Here is a 17,176-nt window from a genome sequence, read left to right as displayed (position 1 = left end):
TCAGCTGTAGCCAGCACAGCTGTTTATGCCTTATAGACTGAACCCAGCAAGGAACAAGGTACAGGTTCAAAACACACAGAAATAATGTGGTTTGCTATCAAAGAAACAAAACTCTATTGGGAGGGAAGCTTTTCTTTCTTTCAAGAAGAATGAAAGCATAACACACAGCACTTTAGTAAATTTGAAAGGTTCTAATAACAAAAGACAAAATTTAATTGCAATGACAGAGTGATTTAAATAACTGCAAAATGGAAAGTTCTTTCCAGCTGGAATATAAGCCACAGTTAATACAAAGTATTTTGAGCATATTATGATTATCTAAAAAGCAATACCATTTCAAAACACTAAGTAGGGTTCCACCAGAATAAAATAAGCTTTAGTATTAAATTTAGTTCCCCTACCACATATACAGCCTGACCTTTTGTTCAAAGTTATTAAAGTATAGTAATACTGGCAGTGAAGAAAAAAATCCCTTACAAATTTGTGATTTATTAGAATTTGTAATCTATTATTTATTAGATTATATACTAAAGCAGGGGAAAAATAGTCTATGAATTTCTTCCATCTTCAGTTAGATGATTAGTGACTGAAAACTACCTGTTACCAATAATGAACTCTGTTGCTACAACCTCACTTAGGAATTCATACATCTTAATTAAAGAAAAAATTTTACTTTAGATGAATTAAGTGTTGGACCACAATTACAAAACCATTTTGCTGTGTTTATTTCCAACTCTCTGTTAGGAAGTCTTAAATAAAAGTGGAACAGAAACAAAAACCCCACAAATTAAAAAAAACCAAAAATAACACAATATCCAGTGAAAGGAATTATACAACTGTAAAATAAAAAGCAGTGATGAAATACTTAAGTGTGGAAGAAAAATAAGAAGAACATAATATATAAAAAATAATTTAAATTTATGTTACAGAATATTTTCTATTCTATTTCTAACTTGGCAAGTGAGCTTTTTACTGCAGGGATTCCTTTCTAGGTTTACCTACATTTTTTGAAAGGCTTAAGAATATAAGCCTTTCAAATAATTAATGGAGATGAAAGTGTTTTCAATTTCAGATTAAAGCCTAAAAATTATGGATGGTAAGATATTATATGCTTAAAACTTTGCTTTTTTAAGAAAAGAAAGCACAAGACAGATTAGAGGAACCAAAACAGAATGCAGGATATTATTCTCCCCACAAAAGTTTCCAAATTCATATGTCTACTGTCCTGACCAAGTCAACAAGGCTAAACCCATTCCAACCTCCTACCAGATTTTTCATTACAGTCAAACTAAGAACTGTGAATTAATCAAAGAGCAACCATGCACTTCAAAGTTCTCATAAAATAAACTAAGCATTGTGAAGCTGTTAGCACCAAATCCATAGTTAAGCCTGAACTGAGCTTCTTTAAAAACAGTAACATCAGTTTGAACAGCGTTCAATCGCTTCCCACTTCACTGTTCAGAAGGCAAGTAGAATTTTAATACACAGTTTCCAACAGAAATGTCTAAGCTTCTTAAATTTTGATGTTTTTTTTTTTCCTGCCACTTGCATAATTTTCACTCTCTGAAAATAAGCCAACAGAATTATCTGTATTTAGAGCATCTGAATCCTGGAAGCAGTAAAAAAAGATTCCATCAGAGATCAGAGTACCACCATGCTGGCAGAGTTCAAACTCAGCAATTTTGACTCTCCCTAAGTCAATGGCCTTCAGTTTTCAAAGAACATCATATGTTCCTAAGAATATTATATTACCATTCTGACATCTCAGGGTTATTCACAAGTGGCCAGTAACTAGACAGAAAATTTACCAAAGGCTGAAATATAAAGAATTTCTGAAAGATACAAGCATGTGCACTGTGAGTGATTAAAAGCTGGATATGAAACACAGTGTGGTAGAGAACTAAGGCATCTGCCAGTACTAAGTGTGGACAGCAAGGCACATGATCTAACATCAGTAAGGGCTGTAAGCAATTCTGTGGTCTCTTCAGTTCTTTCTCTCACAAAAAACTCATTTAAGCAAATGCAAGCTAACATGTTTCTTGCATATCTGAAACAACAAATCCATAAATAGGGAAGGCATCCAGTAAGTTTGCAGCAGAATTCTTACCCTGTTCCAGAATGTGCATGCTATCTTTCTTAAAGCCCCAATAAAAAAAAAAAGAAAAAAAAAGAAGCAGAAAATGTCAATAACATTTATCTCAAAATGTTACGAGACTTGTCTATAGAAACTCCTTTCTTTTCTTTCAAACACTGTTTTCATTTGCTCACAAGATATTTTATGTTTCCTTAGTATTTTAAGTAAACACACAAACTGTACTCACTTAGCATATTTATGTTAATTTAGTGTTACTTGAGGTTAGAAATTTTGAAAGGAAATTACATTCCTCTAACTGAAGACACTACTGCAGATGTTAGAAATAAAATGTCACTGAAAGGAACAAGTCTGATTATCTTTCAGCCTAGACTGCATTTGCTTTGACAAAATAACCATAATTTTGTTAATTGCCACTGACGTGGCTTTTAAACATGGATGACTAGTTAACCTGAACCTAGGAGGCAACAATCAAAGTAAAAGACATTTCTGCAAAGAAAGGTATCATCACTGACCTTTGCAATAGCAACCGCTTGCTGAGGGTAATACATGGAGGTACCGATACCCATGAGAGCTGCAGGATACACCAACTTCTTTATTTTTGAGCCTGTTTTGTAACAAAAAAATCAAAACCCACAAACCATTGTTAGAGGATATGTTAGCCAAGTCAGCTGAACGGCCCTAACATTTTATTTATAAATAATTTTCTTAAATACATTTTAGTGTATTTTCTCTTTTATCCTACCGGTTCCTTAAGAAATATCATCACTCTGATCAGCAGGGGCCCCCCTAATAGTTTGCTAAACTTTGTAAGCTTCACTAAGATCATACCTTAGATTGATTCTGCACATAAAATCCTTTGGACATAAACTGCTGACCAAGTCTGGGACTAGGACTGGACACATCTAGGCTCCTCTGAGTAGAAGTCTAGAAAGGAAGGAGGTTGTCTCTGAATCCTGTGACTCAAGCGGAGGATCCTCCCCAGACAGGTCTGTCTGACCCTGTCCTCTATGCAGTAACTGATCAAGTGTACCTTGCCATCAAATCCTTTCAAATCATTGCTTTATATCAATAAACACATTGCTGCTGCTCTCTTACAAGTGAAGTGCATCACTCCATCTGCAACACGAGTTAAAACTAATTATCTCTAATGGCATTTTAAACCAAGCTGGATGACTGCACAATACCCACATGATTAAACTTTGAATACCATATTCTCTACTTAGTGAGCAGCCGCGCATATTTAAGTGTCATTATTAGACCTGGAGGATTTTATCTGCACCTTCCAAGAGGGCAATTTCTCCCCAAAGACCAAGGGAAGGAAGAATAAAATAAAGAGGACTTTTGGTAGCATCAAAATTAAGGGGCACTTCTTTCTGTGGTTTGAATACATTCTGGAAATAACAGTCATATTTTAAACAATTACCAGAAAAAAAAAAGTTTTAAAATTATGGCTCCCATCCTAAAAGATTCACAAATGTAACATTTTTAGTATGAGGTATTTTCATTAAACTTAGGATCCTCGAATCTTTCAATTCCAGTCCCAAGACTGCACTCCCCCCTCTCCCCTCACTTCGCTACAGTCATAAATGATGAAAGCTGATCTCATTCATCTTCACGCTACATGAGAAGCAGGAATACAAAGAAAAAGAACTTCAAAAAGGAAAGTTACCTTCATTTCATTAGAAAAAAATACACTAAGAAAAAAAGTGAAGTACTGCTTTTACCAGCTTCACGGGAAAATTAAGTATTTTGAGGTGCACTTCTAATTTCTACACAGCCAAGCTCTCACTTCCAGTTCAAAACATTCCAGCCCCACAAAGGTTTTTGTTCAAACCATGTCCTCACTGGTATTTAAATTCTACAGCTTTAAAGTTCTGTTACCTACATTTCACTGCATTAAGAATATCTCAACATAAGCACAAAATACTTCTTCACACTTAACATTTCTTAGACTAATGCTTCTATTTATGAAAGCACAAACATTTTTCCAGTATGATGAAATTAACTGTATCATTTTCCTGTACTGCAAAATGTGTAGGTATTTACAGTACTCCCAGAGTTCTCAAGTCTATTTGCTGAATCACTATCTGCAGCATCTCTGCACATCAACACACAATACTTTGAAAAAACTCAAATATATCCCTAATTGGACACATATCATAGTTCAGGAACATCTGTATTTAAACATAATTCATACCTCTGTTGTTTTCTACAGTAACATATGTGATCAAGAACTTCAGTAATTAAAAATATTTTTAGGCTTTAAAAGATACCAAATCAGTCCTTTGCCATTTTTGTTGTACTAAAATACTACTGGGAAATATGAAAGATTATATTTTAGTAACAAATACTGCAATGACAAAAACAAAAATTGTTGATTATTAAACACCTTTTCCATGAAGTTTCTTTATAAGGTACAGTGTAGAAACATGCTTGTAACAGTTAATTCTCCTTGTCACAACTAAAAATTAGTACCCTAAAACCCAGAAAAAATTACTTATCCAAAATCATAACGTAACCAGTTCAAATGGTTCCCATTTACCTCTAGCAAGAAACAATCCAATAATTCCAGCAAAACTTATCACACCAAGTCTGGGATAAAATCCAGCAGGCGGTTTTTGGAGAAATTCATAGCCCTCTGAAAAGAAGCCAGAACAAAGTGCTTTAATGTAATGTGAAAGTTGTTTTGTGATAAGGAATCATCAATACACGCTGGCAATTGTTAAAAAACACAAAGAGTTATCAAAACACATTTAACTATCATAAGCATTTTAGATATGCTGGCAAAAAATTCAAAGCCTTTGAGATCTTCTCTAGTGACACATGAATGAAACTGAGTATTGTACTGTATTCACCAATTTTTATAGGAGCTTTCCTTTGCTCCTGGGCCATCTGTTTTGTTTTGCTCTTTACATCTCAATCATATCTTTTTCAAATTAGTGATAAAAACCTTTGCAAAATGGAATTTTACAATAACTAGTTTCAGTAAAATACTGTACAAGAACCAAATCACAGAACAATGGAAAGACACAGGTAAAACAAAGTGCACTCCAAGATGGGAGTCTGGTGGGGGAGTGGAAAACTATGGAAAATCTTCCATGCTAACAAGTTCAAAAGACTGAAACTGCTAAGTTTAAAGAAAAGAGGTGCAGTATCTGAAATGAGCTCTACATAGAATCCATGCTCAGTCCTGGTAAGCTCAAGTATGAAAGGATGCTCCCCAGAATAAAAACAAACTAAAATTATTTTGGATTAATTCAAAATTCTTAGGAGGCCCATGGAAGCATTACAAACAAAAGACCTAATGCTTGCAACAAGTAATAAACTTTACAGGAGATTTCAGCTACTAAGCTGGATCAAGCAAATACTGCTGGAGGCTGGGTCAAGCAAATACTGCTGGTTGGGAATAAATTGTGAGGGGTTCCCCTTCTCTTCCTGCATAACTAATTTTTAGTGTCATTGATAAACATAAATGCTGGTCTCAGATTTTAATTGCTTAGAAATGTAATGTCATAAGCGACCCACAAAGAAAATTCAAACAGATACACAGTGGAAATAAATTAGTCTTAAATGCATTAGAAATTATACATACAATGATGCTTAATGGATTTCCATGTAAACTGAAGATACAGTACAGTCCTGCATTTTAAATTGCTAGTTAAGAAAACTAAGCTGATTTACCTCTACCATGCTCAACAGCTTTTTCTAACTTGGGCATAGCTTTGGCATAAAGATCCTGAAAAAAAAAAAGAGAACAAGGGTAAATAGATACCAAGGAAGTAAACTATTAACTATAGACTGTAACTGAGCTGACAAAGAAAGGAGAAAAAAAAAGTGATGGGTCCCTAAAATAAGTTACTTTTATTCCCACTTCCACCCTTCACTTATAGGGCTATGCTTGCTCAATGTTACATTTAGCATAACTTACAGATTTTTCTCAAAAGACTCTTTGGACAGAGATAAAATAAAATACTTCAAAACACAGACGTCAATCTCAGTATTTTATTGAGATCAGGCAACTGAAACTCAGAACTATCTTGGGTTTCTCAGTGTATGCAGGTATTGCAAAAATACTCGAGGTGATGCAAAGAAAAGAAGTACAACATTGCAATAAAGTCCTTCCTCACACTCCACAGGGGTAAGGGACTCATTCTGCAAGGTGATAAATTCCACTTTCCAGGAGACTGTCTTAGGCTAACAAGACTGCATTTTGAAGTGACTTGGAAAATTAGATGTCCATAGATATCCAAAGTAAATCAAAGACACTGCATTAACAGCCCCACAGACCAGTTCTACATTTTTTTTCAGACTGAGAATATTCAGGAAATAAAAGAATGCAGACTGCCTTTTATCTAAATAGGAAAAAAAAAATCTCAGTTAAACGAACCCTGCTAATTGTTATTTACACTAATAATGCTTCAGAGGAACAGTGCAAGGCTATGTATAAATTAGGGAACAAATTCATAAACATATATGGCCAAAGCTAAAGCAGAGAATAGTCTTACAATTCCACCTGAGCTGCATTTGTGCAGTAATGAAAACATTTGATTAGGATACTATATGGGAATACCTTTAGAACTTTCATCTCTTCACTGGCAAGAGTGATGTAAAAAAACCCACCCAGCGTGAAAATAAAAAAGTGTTAGCATGTGATACACAACATAACTTTAAAAGGACATTGGTCTTATTAAAAGCCAATTTAAGAAGAACTTGCTGTAAAGACCCCAGAGATGAAGTCTGATCTTCTGTCACAACTGAAATATAACTGGCTCCTTTCTACATCTGAGTTTTGAGCTGCATTTCCACTGCAGTTAAGTAATTTTGGAGAAGTAAAATGGATATACAAACATAATCAATTTCATTCTGATTATCCTGGGTTATCTGTTTGATTTTAAAGACAGCTGAAACACATCTAAACACTATTTTCTTCAACATAACATGGATGGGCAGGGGGTGTAAAACCAAAGCTACCTCTGACTACAGTTAAGTAATATTGCCCCAAACCCATAAAGTTTACATGCCTGCTTCATAAAATGAGTCAGTAAACCACTGCCAGGAAATGGCTTCTTGTGTGTGAGCAGAAGAACACATCTTATGTCAATGATCACCAGACAGCCAAAAAAAATAAAACAAATAGGATGACAACAGGTCAGTGAGACATCAAGTAAGGTTAAAGCCTAACCAACCTCCTCTCCAATTTCACTCCCCAGTTAGGGGTACCACAGGCAACCAAGCAAAATCCATGTGCTCAGGAGGCCAGAGCTCTGACTGTCCCGTGGAAAACCCCTTCCTCTCCCAAGCTGCAGCCAGCGGTCCTTCTGGGGGCACTTGAAACACCAGACTGAGTAACTCTGAAAAAATGTTTCAGTCCTGTTAAAGGCAGCACCACACAGAACTTCCAGGCAGAAAGGACACCTGATCTGAACAGCTTGGCCTTCAGTGGAGAGCTGGGCACACAGCTAGCAGCTCAAGGGGATTCACAACAGGCAGAGGGCAAAGCAGAGAATCACCTGCAGCTGCCAAGAGACAACCAGAGGGCAAGGATTCCTCCACATCAAGAGTAAGCCTCAACATTTCCTGGGCAGGAAAGAGCCAAAAAGCTATCCTGGGGCTTTGCAATCTAATACCAACAATTTAGGCCTTGATCGCAAAAATCTTGGTTTTCCTCTCCGCTACAGAGCCTATTTTTGTATTTAATGACTATTTACTCTAAACATACTACCTAACAAAATATACATGAGAAAGTTTTGGGGCAAGGTCTGGGGATTAGGTTTACCAGTACTTAGTGGCCTGGGATTTTCTCTCTTCCAGAGAGCTGCATTCCTTTCCTCAACATTCCAGTTCAGCAAATACTGATTTATTTTTTGCTAAATTGTGTTTTGTCACAGTTGCAGTGAGGGCAACTTGGTTTTGCTGCTCCGAAACACACTGCTTGATAATTTAAGGCCTCCTCAAGCATGAAATCTGCAAATACCACACTCCTATCTTCCTCAGCCACAGAACAAGTGACAAATCCAGATATCCCTAGGCACATTTAAGTCTAAAGTTCACTTCAGAAAACAATTCTACTAGGATACTATATGGGGATATCTTTAGAACTTTCATCTCCTCACTGGCAAGAGTGATGTAAAAAAACCCACACAGCATGAATTTTAATTAGTTAATTTTAATTCTTTTGGGAGAACCCCTAAACCGAGGGTTTAATTCAGCAAATTAGTATAAAGACACAACTGGTTCTATGTGAGAAAGGGGCAAACATTATGAAGTGAACTGTGGAAAATTTTATGCAATGCAGAAAACTTTCAGCGATGCCACATTTTTTAAAAATGCTGCTACAGCTATCAACTTTTACTTTGCTGCTACCTGTTAATTCCAACTCAGAAAAAACAAACCACAATCCCAGCTGGAACTTTATCCCTGATCCATCACCAGCTGCAATACAAACCATTATACCTGACACCAGGCTGTATATGGCTCCATAACATGCCGTAAACGGGAAACCCCCTCTTCCAATTCGGTTTTGGGATTCTCCACATATTTAGTCTCACGAGCTGGGGAGGAGTACAGTGACAGCTGTGAATATCAGCAAACAAGATGTTAAAAACAAAGGTGTAATTGTGTAAGTAGGTCTTCAGGGCATGAACAGCCTAAGCAGAGAACACCTAACACTGTGCTTACTACATAAACAATGCATAATAAAAATTCACACAGCTCTGAGACAACCATTATGAGCAAAGTTTAATTATACAGGACATAATTATGATGAAGATGACTTCTAACTGCTATACAATTCATTCATAGCTGCTACATGATCCAAGTCACAAGTTATAAATTAATATTAAACTAGTTTAATAAGAACACACAACATAATTGTGAAAAATGTTTCCCACCTTAATCAGCACTTCTGGTTCCCAGTTAACATACTGAATGTACTAGAAATCACAATCAATCATTTTCTATATATGCACAAGGCATCATTAAAGAGCCTAAGCAGCTTCTAACAAAGGTAACATCCAATACACATGTGCCTGTTTGTTACTGAACAGGAAAATGGTACAACATCCCAACCTTTGGTCATTAACCACATCAGCAACTGACAGCATTAATGGCACCCTGGCACTGAGCAAAGAGGAACTGCAACGAGCAATGGGCATCTTCACGTAATAAATGCTAAACTACCCTGTTGAGGGTTTAGAATCACCCCAACATTTACTACAATTACCTAAGCATATGTGAAACTGTATTCCATTAAAAAAACCCTACGTTTGTATGTTGAAGATGAACTGCAAAGCTCGGAACAAAACAAAATCTATTAAGATTTCTAGCAGTTTATATACTACACAGATGTTCAGTATAAAGAGCTTATATTTTACACCATATTTATACTCCATTTAGTAGTTTATTATAATTTGATGATTACAAGTATTGCTGCATTAAATGTAGCTAGCTCTCTTTTCAAGATCAGCTGGAAAAGAACCGTCTCTCTGTCATAATTAAAAAAGCTGCTAACCATAACATAGTATGAAATTACAACAAATTTATGCAATAATTTGGTAACTTGTGCAGGTGGATTTCCCATAATACTTTGAAAGACAAAGATTTTCAGTCTCATTTGCCTAGGAAACCTGGTCATCCCTGGCAATCACAGTCACAGGGTGAACTTTGATCCTGTTGGACAACCTAACAGCAATGTCTGGCACAAGGACAGAAGCCTCAGAGATAAGGAAATTCCCATATATTTTATGAAACTAGACAGCTGACACAGTAGAGATCCAAACTAACAGCCTGTGAATGGCAAGAAAGGCAGCCAAAACTCCATGGCTTGCACATTCTGATGTGCTGGAGCTGATGGCAAGCCCATTACTCAGCTCACATGAACTCCACGCTGCTGCTTCACAACTGACTCAGGCCAGCAGCGGCTGGGCACGCGCTGGCCCAGGCTGAGGCTCCCAGGCCAGGGAGGGCCAGGAGGCCACTGCAACTGCAGCTCCTCTGTACCAGGGAAATGCCAGCCAGAACACCTAAGTGTGCACAAACACCAGTCTAATTTAGTTCCAGTGCTTATTGTACAACACTTTAGCTTGGTTTGAAGTACTCAAAATTTTTAAACAGCTGCATGCTCTCATGCATGTAGAGCTGGATTTAGTTATGAACTACTTATTTTGATTTTTTTAGTGTTGGAGACTTTTACAAGTCTGTGTAACAATGCTGCTGAGTCTACAGTTTGACAGGGCATTTTAAGACTCTACTTATAACCAAGACATTTGCAACATCTTAAAGAAATGAAAACATGAAAACATAAGAGGTATTTATTACCACTACTTATTATATTTGTTGTTGCTTAGGCCCGAATACTGTGAAGAAAGGAAAATTGATAAAATTCTGCAGGCTACTATGGTAGATTCAAGGTAGTGCCAGACAAGAATTTTGATCATAAAAAAAGAGAATATTTTCAGAAATACAACATTCTGATTCACTGTTTTAGTGAAGAACATAAATGAATTTTTATTGGAATTTACCAACACTAATTACAGTAAAAACTAAATGGTATTATCTGGATAAAACACGAAGAAAACATTTCTGTGGATTTGAAATATAACCATAAGTAAATCTACAAACATGAAAATGTAACTTCTGAATGAAGAATAGAAGGCTTTAATGTAGGAAAAAGATCTTACATACATGCAAGCCTGGCCCTATCAAGTGAAGAACATCAAATGCCATGCCCAGGTAAAACCAAAACTATATAGACATCTCTGTTGAGGAAAATCGAGAAGCAAATTTAAACGCATGAATACAAAAGGTGATGAGATGTACCTAAATGCTTCCACACATCAAAACATGATGTTTTCAGAATTCTTTAGATAGAAGAGCACCAAGGCTCTTACCACACTTACCTCCTCAATTTTCAGCAACCCCTTTTTGGAAGTCTTCTCTGAAGAAGCAGCATAAACCTGGACAGAGAGCAAGCTCAGGCTGACAGGGGTGGCCCCCAGCCGAATTACCTGGAAACATTACCGGAAGACAAGTACATCATTATGTGCAAACAAAACTGCAGCGTGTTTGAACACACCCAGGCAGACAATGTTTATGTCCCTCTACATGGTAAAAAGTGATCTCAACAGATGCTTGGAAATTAGGAGAAAGGAGGGTCAGCAGTACACAATCTAATGCTCTCAGGCACTGATATGGTAACATCCAAATCACTCAGATGGTATTTGGAAAAGCCTAAGGCTAAAGGAGGCAGTAGAAATAAATGCTAATCCCATCAGTTTTCATCTCACAAAAAAGATCTTGTTTTCTCTTGTTTAAAATAATTTTTGTATTAACTTTCTCATAGATTATATTCTTTCTCAAAGAATGTATTATATTCTTTATCAAAGATTATACTCATATTTTAAACAACTTTGTGAATGCTCATAATACCTCCATTTTTCCATAGTTAGTACCAAGAAGTTCAGTGTTTTACTTCTACTTAATATCTGCATATAGATTTAGGAAAACAAGAAGACCTACAGCTACAAATACCAGAACAAAATCAATACTTCCTAAGAATTTTAGGAATGTCTCCTACTTTTTGTAAGAAACATTAATTACCTGACTGTTTTTTGGCTACTTTAAATTCAATCCAATCACACAACCACCATGAGTAAGGTGGACATAATTCTTCCAATGTTCAGGACCTACGCTAAACTGAATTTCTTAAAAGGGAAAGTCTGCTTCAACGTAAAAAAAACAGAGGAAAAACAATCTTAGCTGCACAATAAATCAAGAATGCTCAGAGAGCATTTTCCAGCAAATGCACATCTTTATTAATGGCAAAGTATAACTCCAGAAATGTCAGTTGAAATGGGAAAGCTTTCAATGTCTCGTACTCCTGTTACTGCTCAGGGAAATGTGCAGTTTAACCAACATCTTGTGTTTTGCTGGATCAGGTTACAGCACGAGAGGATCTAACACCAAACTGGAGCCGTCTGGCTCCTCTCCAGCACTGGTTCCCAGAAGTCCTGCTGCTCACCTTGCCCTAGCTTTGGTGGCCGGATGCTTCCACCGTGAGGCAATTCACCTGGCCAATTTGGCAAAAGATTAATCCTGAAAGAGAAGCGGAGAGCTTTGTGCGGGCTTAGCAAGTTGAACCCGTCCATGAAGCAGCCTGACAAGCACCAGAGGAACTGTGTGGCCCAGGGGACAGGGGATGAGAAAGGAGAAGGCAGCAAGGCCTCTTCCTTTCCACAAATAGTAGGGTCTGTTGCATTGACCTAGCTGCTTGTGACACTGAAGCCGTGGTCAAACCACCCCTCCTTCATGCTGTGATGGTGGTAACTGGCCCAGCCACGGCACAATTGCTCTGTCTGTTGCAGAACTGTTAGAAAATAGCTTTAAAATTATCTGTACCACACCAGCTTATTGTAGGCAGTCAAGCATTTGCAGCTTAAATTTCTTCCACTGCTTTGCAGGTGGAATGTTTATTAAATGTAACCAATAGACTCCTCAAACTAAAAATTAGACTACACAGTTGTCAAACTTCCTGAAAATGTTCGTTTACGTGTAGAGAAACAGCACACAAGAACTAGGTCACAGGATTGCTTTTCTGGAAGATGTAAGGGATCTGATGGGTCAAAAGGTATGGAAAAACTTGCTTAAAATGTAAGTTTTTCCTTGTCTGAATTTATGGATTCATTACTAAATCACTATAAATGAAACACCACAATGACTGGTTCAGCTGTTTCACAGCCAAGGAAAGACAAGGATAACCTTTAATAGTGTTTGCTTAAACACTTTTCACATACTTCTGTTAGCCAGGACAAAACCAAACACTACTAACCAGTAATAGCTGTAGAGTTTATTTCCTCAATCTTTCCTTTTTTCACTGCAAAACTGTTCTGTCACTGAAAAGGCAAAAATCTAAATGCATTTTCTCTCTGAAATATGTTTTGAAACAGTGTAAATGGTGCTGTCACGAGTAGAAATAGTAAAACCAAATGTTTTAGATATTTGAGATTTTTATATAAAGACACAAATAGCAGAGCACAAGACTGGAAGCACCTGGATTTCACAAAGCACTACCAGTGATCATGGAACTACTCAGACTGAAAAGTTAACTGTTTATATTATCAAGATACTGAAGTGCACACATTTTCCATTGGTTTTAATTTTTAATAAAATGAAACTAACCTCTGAAAGTGCAAGTTGGATCTCTTCTTAAATGTGCTGTTCAAGTCATACTGCAATGGTCTCCTACATCAGCTACCTTATGGGACAGACAGAACTGTTGCTGAAATACTGCATATTTGCATACACAGAAGTATTTTGGAGCATGAAAGATCAGCTGCTGTACTTTTTGTTTCCAAAATTCCCTGTAGGATCTCATTTTTGAATTCCATACTAACCACGTGTTTCTAAAACAATTGCTTTAGTAAAACATTTTGACTGATTGAGCTGTGCCTTCAGCTTGCCAGTCTTACAGCCACTCAGTCAGTATCAGAAAAGCAGAGCCGACATTCTTTTCTATTGGCAATGCTCTGCAGTTATTTTAAGCAAAAAAGATACATTTACTCCTCTCTAGCTAAGAATTCAACTTTATCTTTAGACACTTGACAGGAAAAGCTTGAGCACACTTTTGAGAAGGCTGATACTGGTCCTAAAGTATGAAAACACTTAATTTTCCTCATCTTTTTTGATTCCTCCTCCTATTTCTCAACCCGAACTATAAAAACATAAAACCAAAATCCAAACTCTTGAACACTCCTGTCCCTGAAGCACAAATATCCTGGACAAAAAACCACCTTCACTTTGGCTTTTAGAGGCAAACATAACATCAGGTTGGCCTGAATCACATAAATCCTCACTGGCTATATAAAAGTATTAATATACATAGTGCCTAAATGCACAGGCTCACATATCAAGCTTCTAATGACAATTCAGCATCAATTATGGAATTCTCAATGATTCCGAGCACAGAATTCCAACATTAAAACACATAAAGAACACGGAATTTGTGACAAGAGCAGAGCAAGCAAGGGCTCAGCACACCAGTATCACAAATTCCAGAATTGTCAAGGTTGGAAGGGACCTCTGGAGATCATCTAGTGCAACCCCCCTGCCAAGGCAGGGTCACCTGGAGCAGGTGACACAGGAACATGTCCAGGTAGGTGGGCTTTGGATGCCTCCAGAGAGGCTCCACGATCTGGGCAGCTGTTCCAGTGCTCTGCCACCCTCAACGTAAAGTTCTTCCTCATGTTGAGATGGAAGTTCTTGTGTTTCAATTATATATTACTATTTAGTATACGCAGTATATTGATAGCTAGATACATTATCAATATTTCACACAGAAAATGGCCCCAAGGAAAATGAATACCAAGAATCGAGCATCACCAGGTTCTGGTGGTTCTTCTTAAGCAAACAGCCGTAACAACGACTTGACTGGCACAGAGCTCGCTTTTAGCCTGAGGGGATCTGGGGCTGCTCTAATCACAGGCAAAAACCTCTGAGACAGCGAGAGCCGGACCGTGCTTTTCGCAGGTTTCACTGACGATCTTCACGCACTAAAAGGGAGACTCCTCAAGATCGAATTGACACTTTCAAGCGACAACTGCACGAACCCAAACTCTGCGGTCACAAGCTCCGCGGTGCTGGAAACCACCGCAAAGAAGGAATGCGATCTCCACGCGCGAATCCACACTCCGCGGCAGCACTGCGCGGATGCAGCCCAGAGCAAGTTTAAGTCAGGAATGTGCCTCTTTTCATGCAACACGGAGGGCACGCGGTTCTGAAGCGCTAAAAGGAGCGATTAAGCAGCTGCAAGGAGAGTGGCACTAGGAGCCTGCGAAGAGTTAGGAGGCAGAACGGCGCGGGGGAGCCCCGGGCGCTGCGGGCGGCGCGGGCCCGGCCCGGGCGCGGGGACCCTTCCTCACCTTGAACATGGCGGCGCCGGGCGCGCGGCGACGGGGCGATGGCGTCACCGCGGCGTGACGTCACGCGGGCGGCCCCGCCCGGTGCAGGCGCCGCTCCCGCGCGAACGCCGGAAGCTCGGCACTTCCCGCGCGGCGCCTCGGGGCGCGCGTGGCACCGCGGTGTGCCGGGGTGCCGAAAGCGCTTACGCGCTAGCCCGCAGCCCCGCGGCACGGCTCCGTGTGTTACCCTGCAGCCTTTATGAAGAAGGTTCGGCCGTTCAGAGATCACAGAATCAGTCACAGGATCACGGAATCAATGAGGTTGGAAAAGACCTCTGAGGGCGTCGAATCCAACCCGTTAGCAAACACCACTGTGTCAGCTAGACCATGGCACTGAGTGCCACGTCCAGCCTTTCCTTACACCTCTCCAGGGACGGTGACTCCACCAGCAGTCCATTCCAATGTCTACTCACCCTTTCTGTGAAGAAATTCTTCCTAAAGTCCCACCTAAACTTTCCCTGGCACGGCTTAAAACTGTGTCCTCTCGTCCTGTCGCAGGCTGCCTGGCAGAAGAGACCGAGCCCCAGCTGGCTGCACCCTCCTGTCAGGGAGTTGTAGAGAGCGATGAAGTCACCCCTGAGCCCCCTTTTCACCCGGCTGGACACCCCCAGCTGCTCCTCACAGGACTCGTGCTCCAGACCCTTCACCAGCTTCAGTGCTCCTCTGTCTCACTGCCAGAGTAACTCGGATGGGTGCGCTGGTTTTGTTTGGGGGGGAGTTAATTCTCTTCACAGTGGCTGGTAAGGGGCTGCGTATTGGATTAGTGCTGAACATAGGGTTGATAATACAAAGATGTGTTGAAAACAGAATATCCCTTTCATCGTTTGGGGTTACCTGTCCCAGCCGTGTCTCCTCCCATGCACTCCCAGCCCCTTGCCAGCACGGCTGTATGAAAAGCAGAAAAGGCCTTGGCTCTGTGTAAGCCCTGCAGCAGCAATAACAAAAACATCTCTGTATGATCAGCCCTGGCTTCAGCACTAATCCAATACACAGCCCCATACCAGTCACTGTGAAGAGAATTAACTCTACTCCAGCCAAAACCAGCACAATGGGGCTAGTGTATGGATAGGGTTCTGTACCTTTCTGTCTAATTATATTAAAAACAAACCCAAAAAAATCAAGCATCCTTTTCTCAGTATTTTTACACTTTTGGTCTCTGCATCCCCTGTGGCATCTCCCAGCTCACTTGAGTGAGTCGGTGCAAGTTTTTTCTGCTCACATCTGCAGCAAGGGAGGGTCTTGTGTACATTCCACAGTGACTGACTTGTAACTCAGTGGGAGATGGGTATCAGAAAATGGACTTGGAATAGGCTGCCCAAGGAGGTGATGGTAGAATATGAATAGCACCGTGTTAGTGCTAGAAAATGCTGTTAGAATTTTAATGCAAAAGATGAATCACCTGGAGAACATGGTAGCAAACACTTCATCAGGAACAGTACTGTGGAAAGACAGACAAGGTATGCACCCTTGCACGATCTTCTTTGTGATGTTAATTTTTGTTGTTCCCTCTTAAAATTCTTACATTTCTTTACTGTAGATTCTTTATAGACCTAACAGAAGCAGCTATAGCAGGAAAAACTTTAACCACTGCATTGCAGAACTGAGCCATGCTCCTTAACAGCAAATTAACGGGACAGCAGAAATACCATGAACAAATGGTACAAGATGAGTTCCAGTACCCACAGACAATACTGGTATTTTATTTGATTTCGTTATAAAGATTTTAGCACAGAAAAGTTAAACCTAAAATGCACCTAAGTGACCAATGAGAGAGGAACACCAATTGTCCTCTTTCTCCATTGCACCGTGCTTTGCACAATCAGTTACATTTACAGAATATAAGCAGCCAGAGTGAGGCAAATGTTTATGGAAGACTGATTTGGCAGCATTTTGTGGAGGTTTTGTCAGGATGTGGAGTGATGGTGTAGTTTGCAAAGCAGTTGCATTTCTTGATGCATTTTAATAGTAATTCTTAAGGAGTTTGAGAAAGAAAATGTTCAAAGCTCAAAATTACAAGTGAGGCCACAAGAGGAGTGATGGCATCAAGGTGAATAGCGGCTCCTACTCTGGTTAGTTCTCAACCAAAGCTAAGTCCCATGCCATGGGTAGGATCAACTGTTCCTCAATT

General features: G+C 39.2%; 1 protein-coding gene and 1 long non-coding RNA gene across 3 annotated transcripts in view; both read right to left on the bottom strand.

Annotated features, from left to right (window-relative positions):
• APOO (apolipoprotein O) overlaps window positions 1-15,077 on the bottom strand; it is a 28,246-nt gene extending 13,169 nt beyond the window's left edge. For both annotated transcript variants that reach the window (XM_053969827.1, XM_053969828.1), the window contains exons 1-6: window positions 15,010-15,077; window positions 10,993-11,100; window positions 8,549-8,668; window positions 5,777-5,831; window positions 4,638-4,733; window positions 2,608-2,699 (exon numbers count right to left, since the gene is read on the bottom strand). In XM_053969827.1, coding sequence (XP_053825802.1) covers window positions 2,608-2,699; window positions 4,638-4,733; window positions 5,777-5,831; window positions 8,549-8,668; window positions 10,993-11,100; window positions 15,010-15,018 — 480 coding nt within the window. In that variant the 5' untranslated portion in view covers window positions 15,019-15,077. The remainder of the gene's footprint in view (window positions 1-2,607; window positions 2,700-4,637; window positions 4,734-5,776; window positions 5,832-8,548; window positions 8,669-10,992; window positions 11,101-15,009) is intronic.
• LOC128803173 (uncharacterized) lies at window positions 12,194-15,000 on the bottom strand. Its single transcript, XR_008435649.1, has 3 exons — window positions 14,454-15,000; window positions 13,271-13,346; window positions 12,194-12,984 (listed from the first exon to the last, which is right to left on the bottom strand). It is a non-coding gene; the product is annotated as an uncharacterized LOC128803173 (long non-coding RNA).
• Window positions 15,078-17,176: the final 2,099 nt, after the last annotated feature.

This window comes from Vidua macroura, chromosome 2 (assembly GCF_024509145.1).
Source record: "Vidua macroura isolate BioBank_ID:100142 chromosome 2, ASM2450914v1, whole genome shotgun sequence".
Taxonomy (NCBI): domain Eukaryota; kingdom Metazoa; phylum Chordata; class Aves; order Passeriformes; family Viduidae; genus Vidua; species Vidua macroura.
Note: the sequence above shows the minus strand (reverse complement) of the source record. Positions and strands in the feature narration are given on the sequence as shown.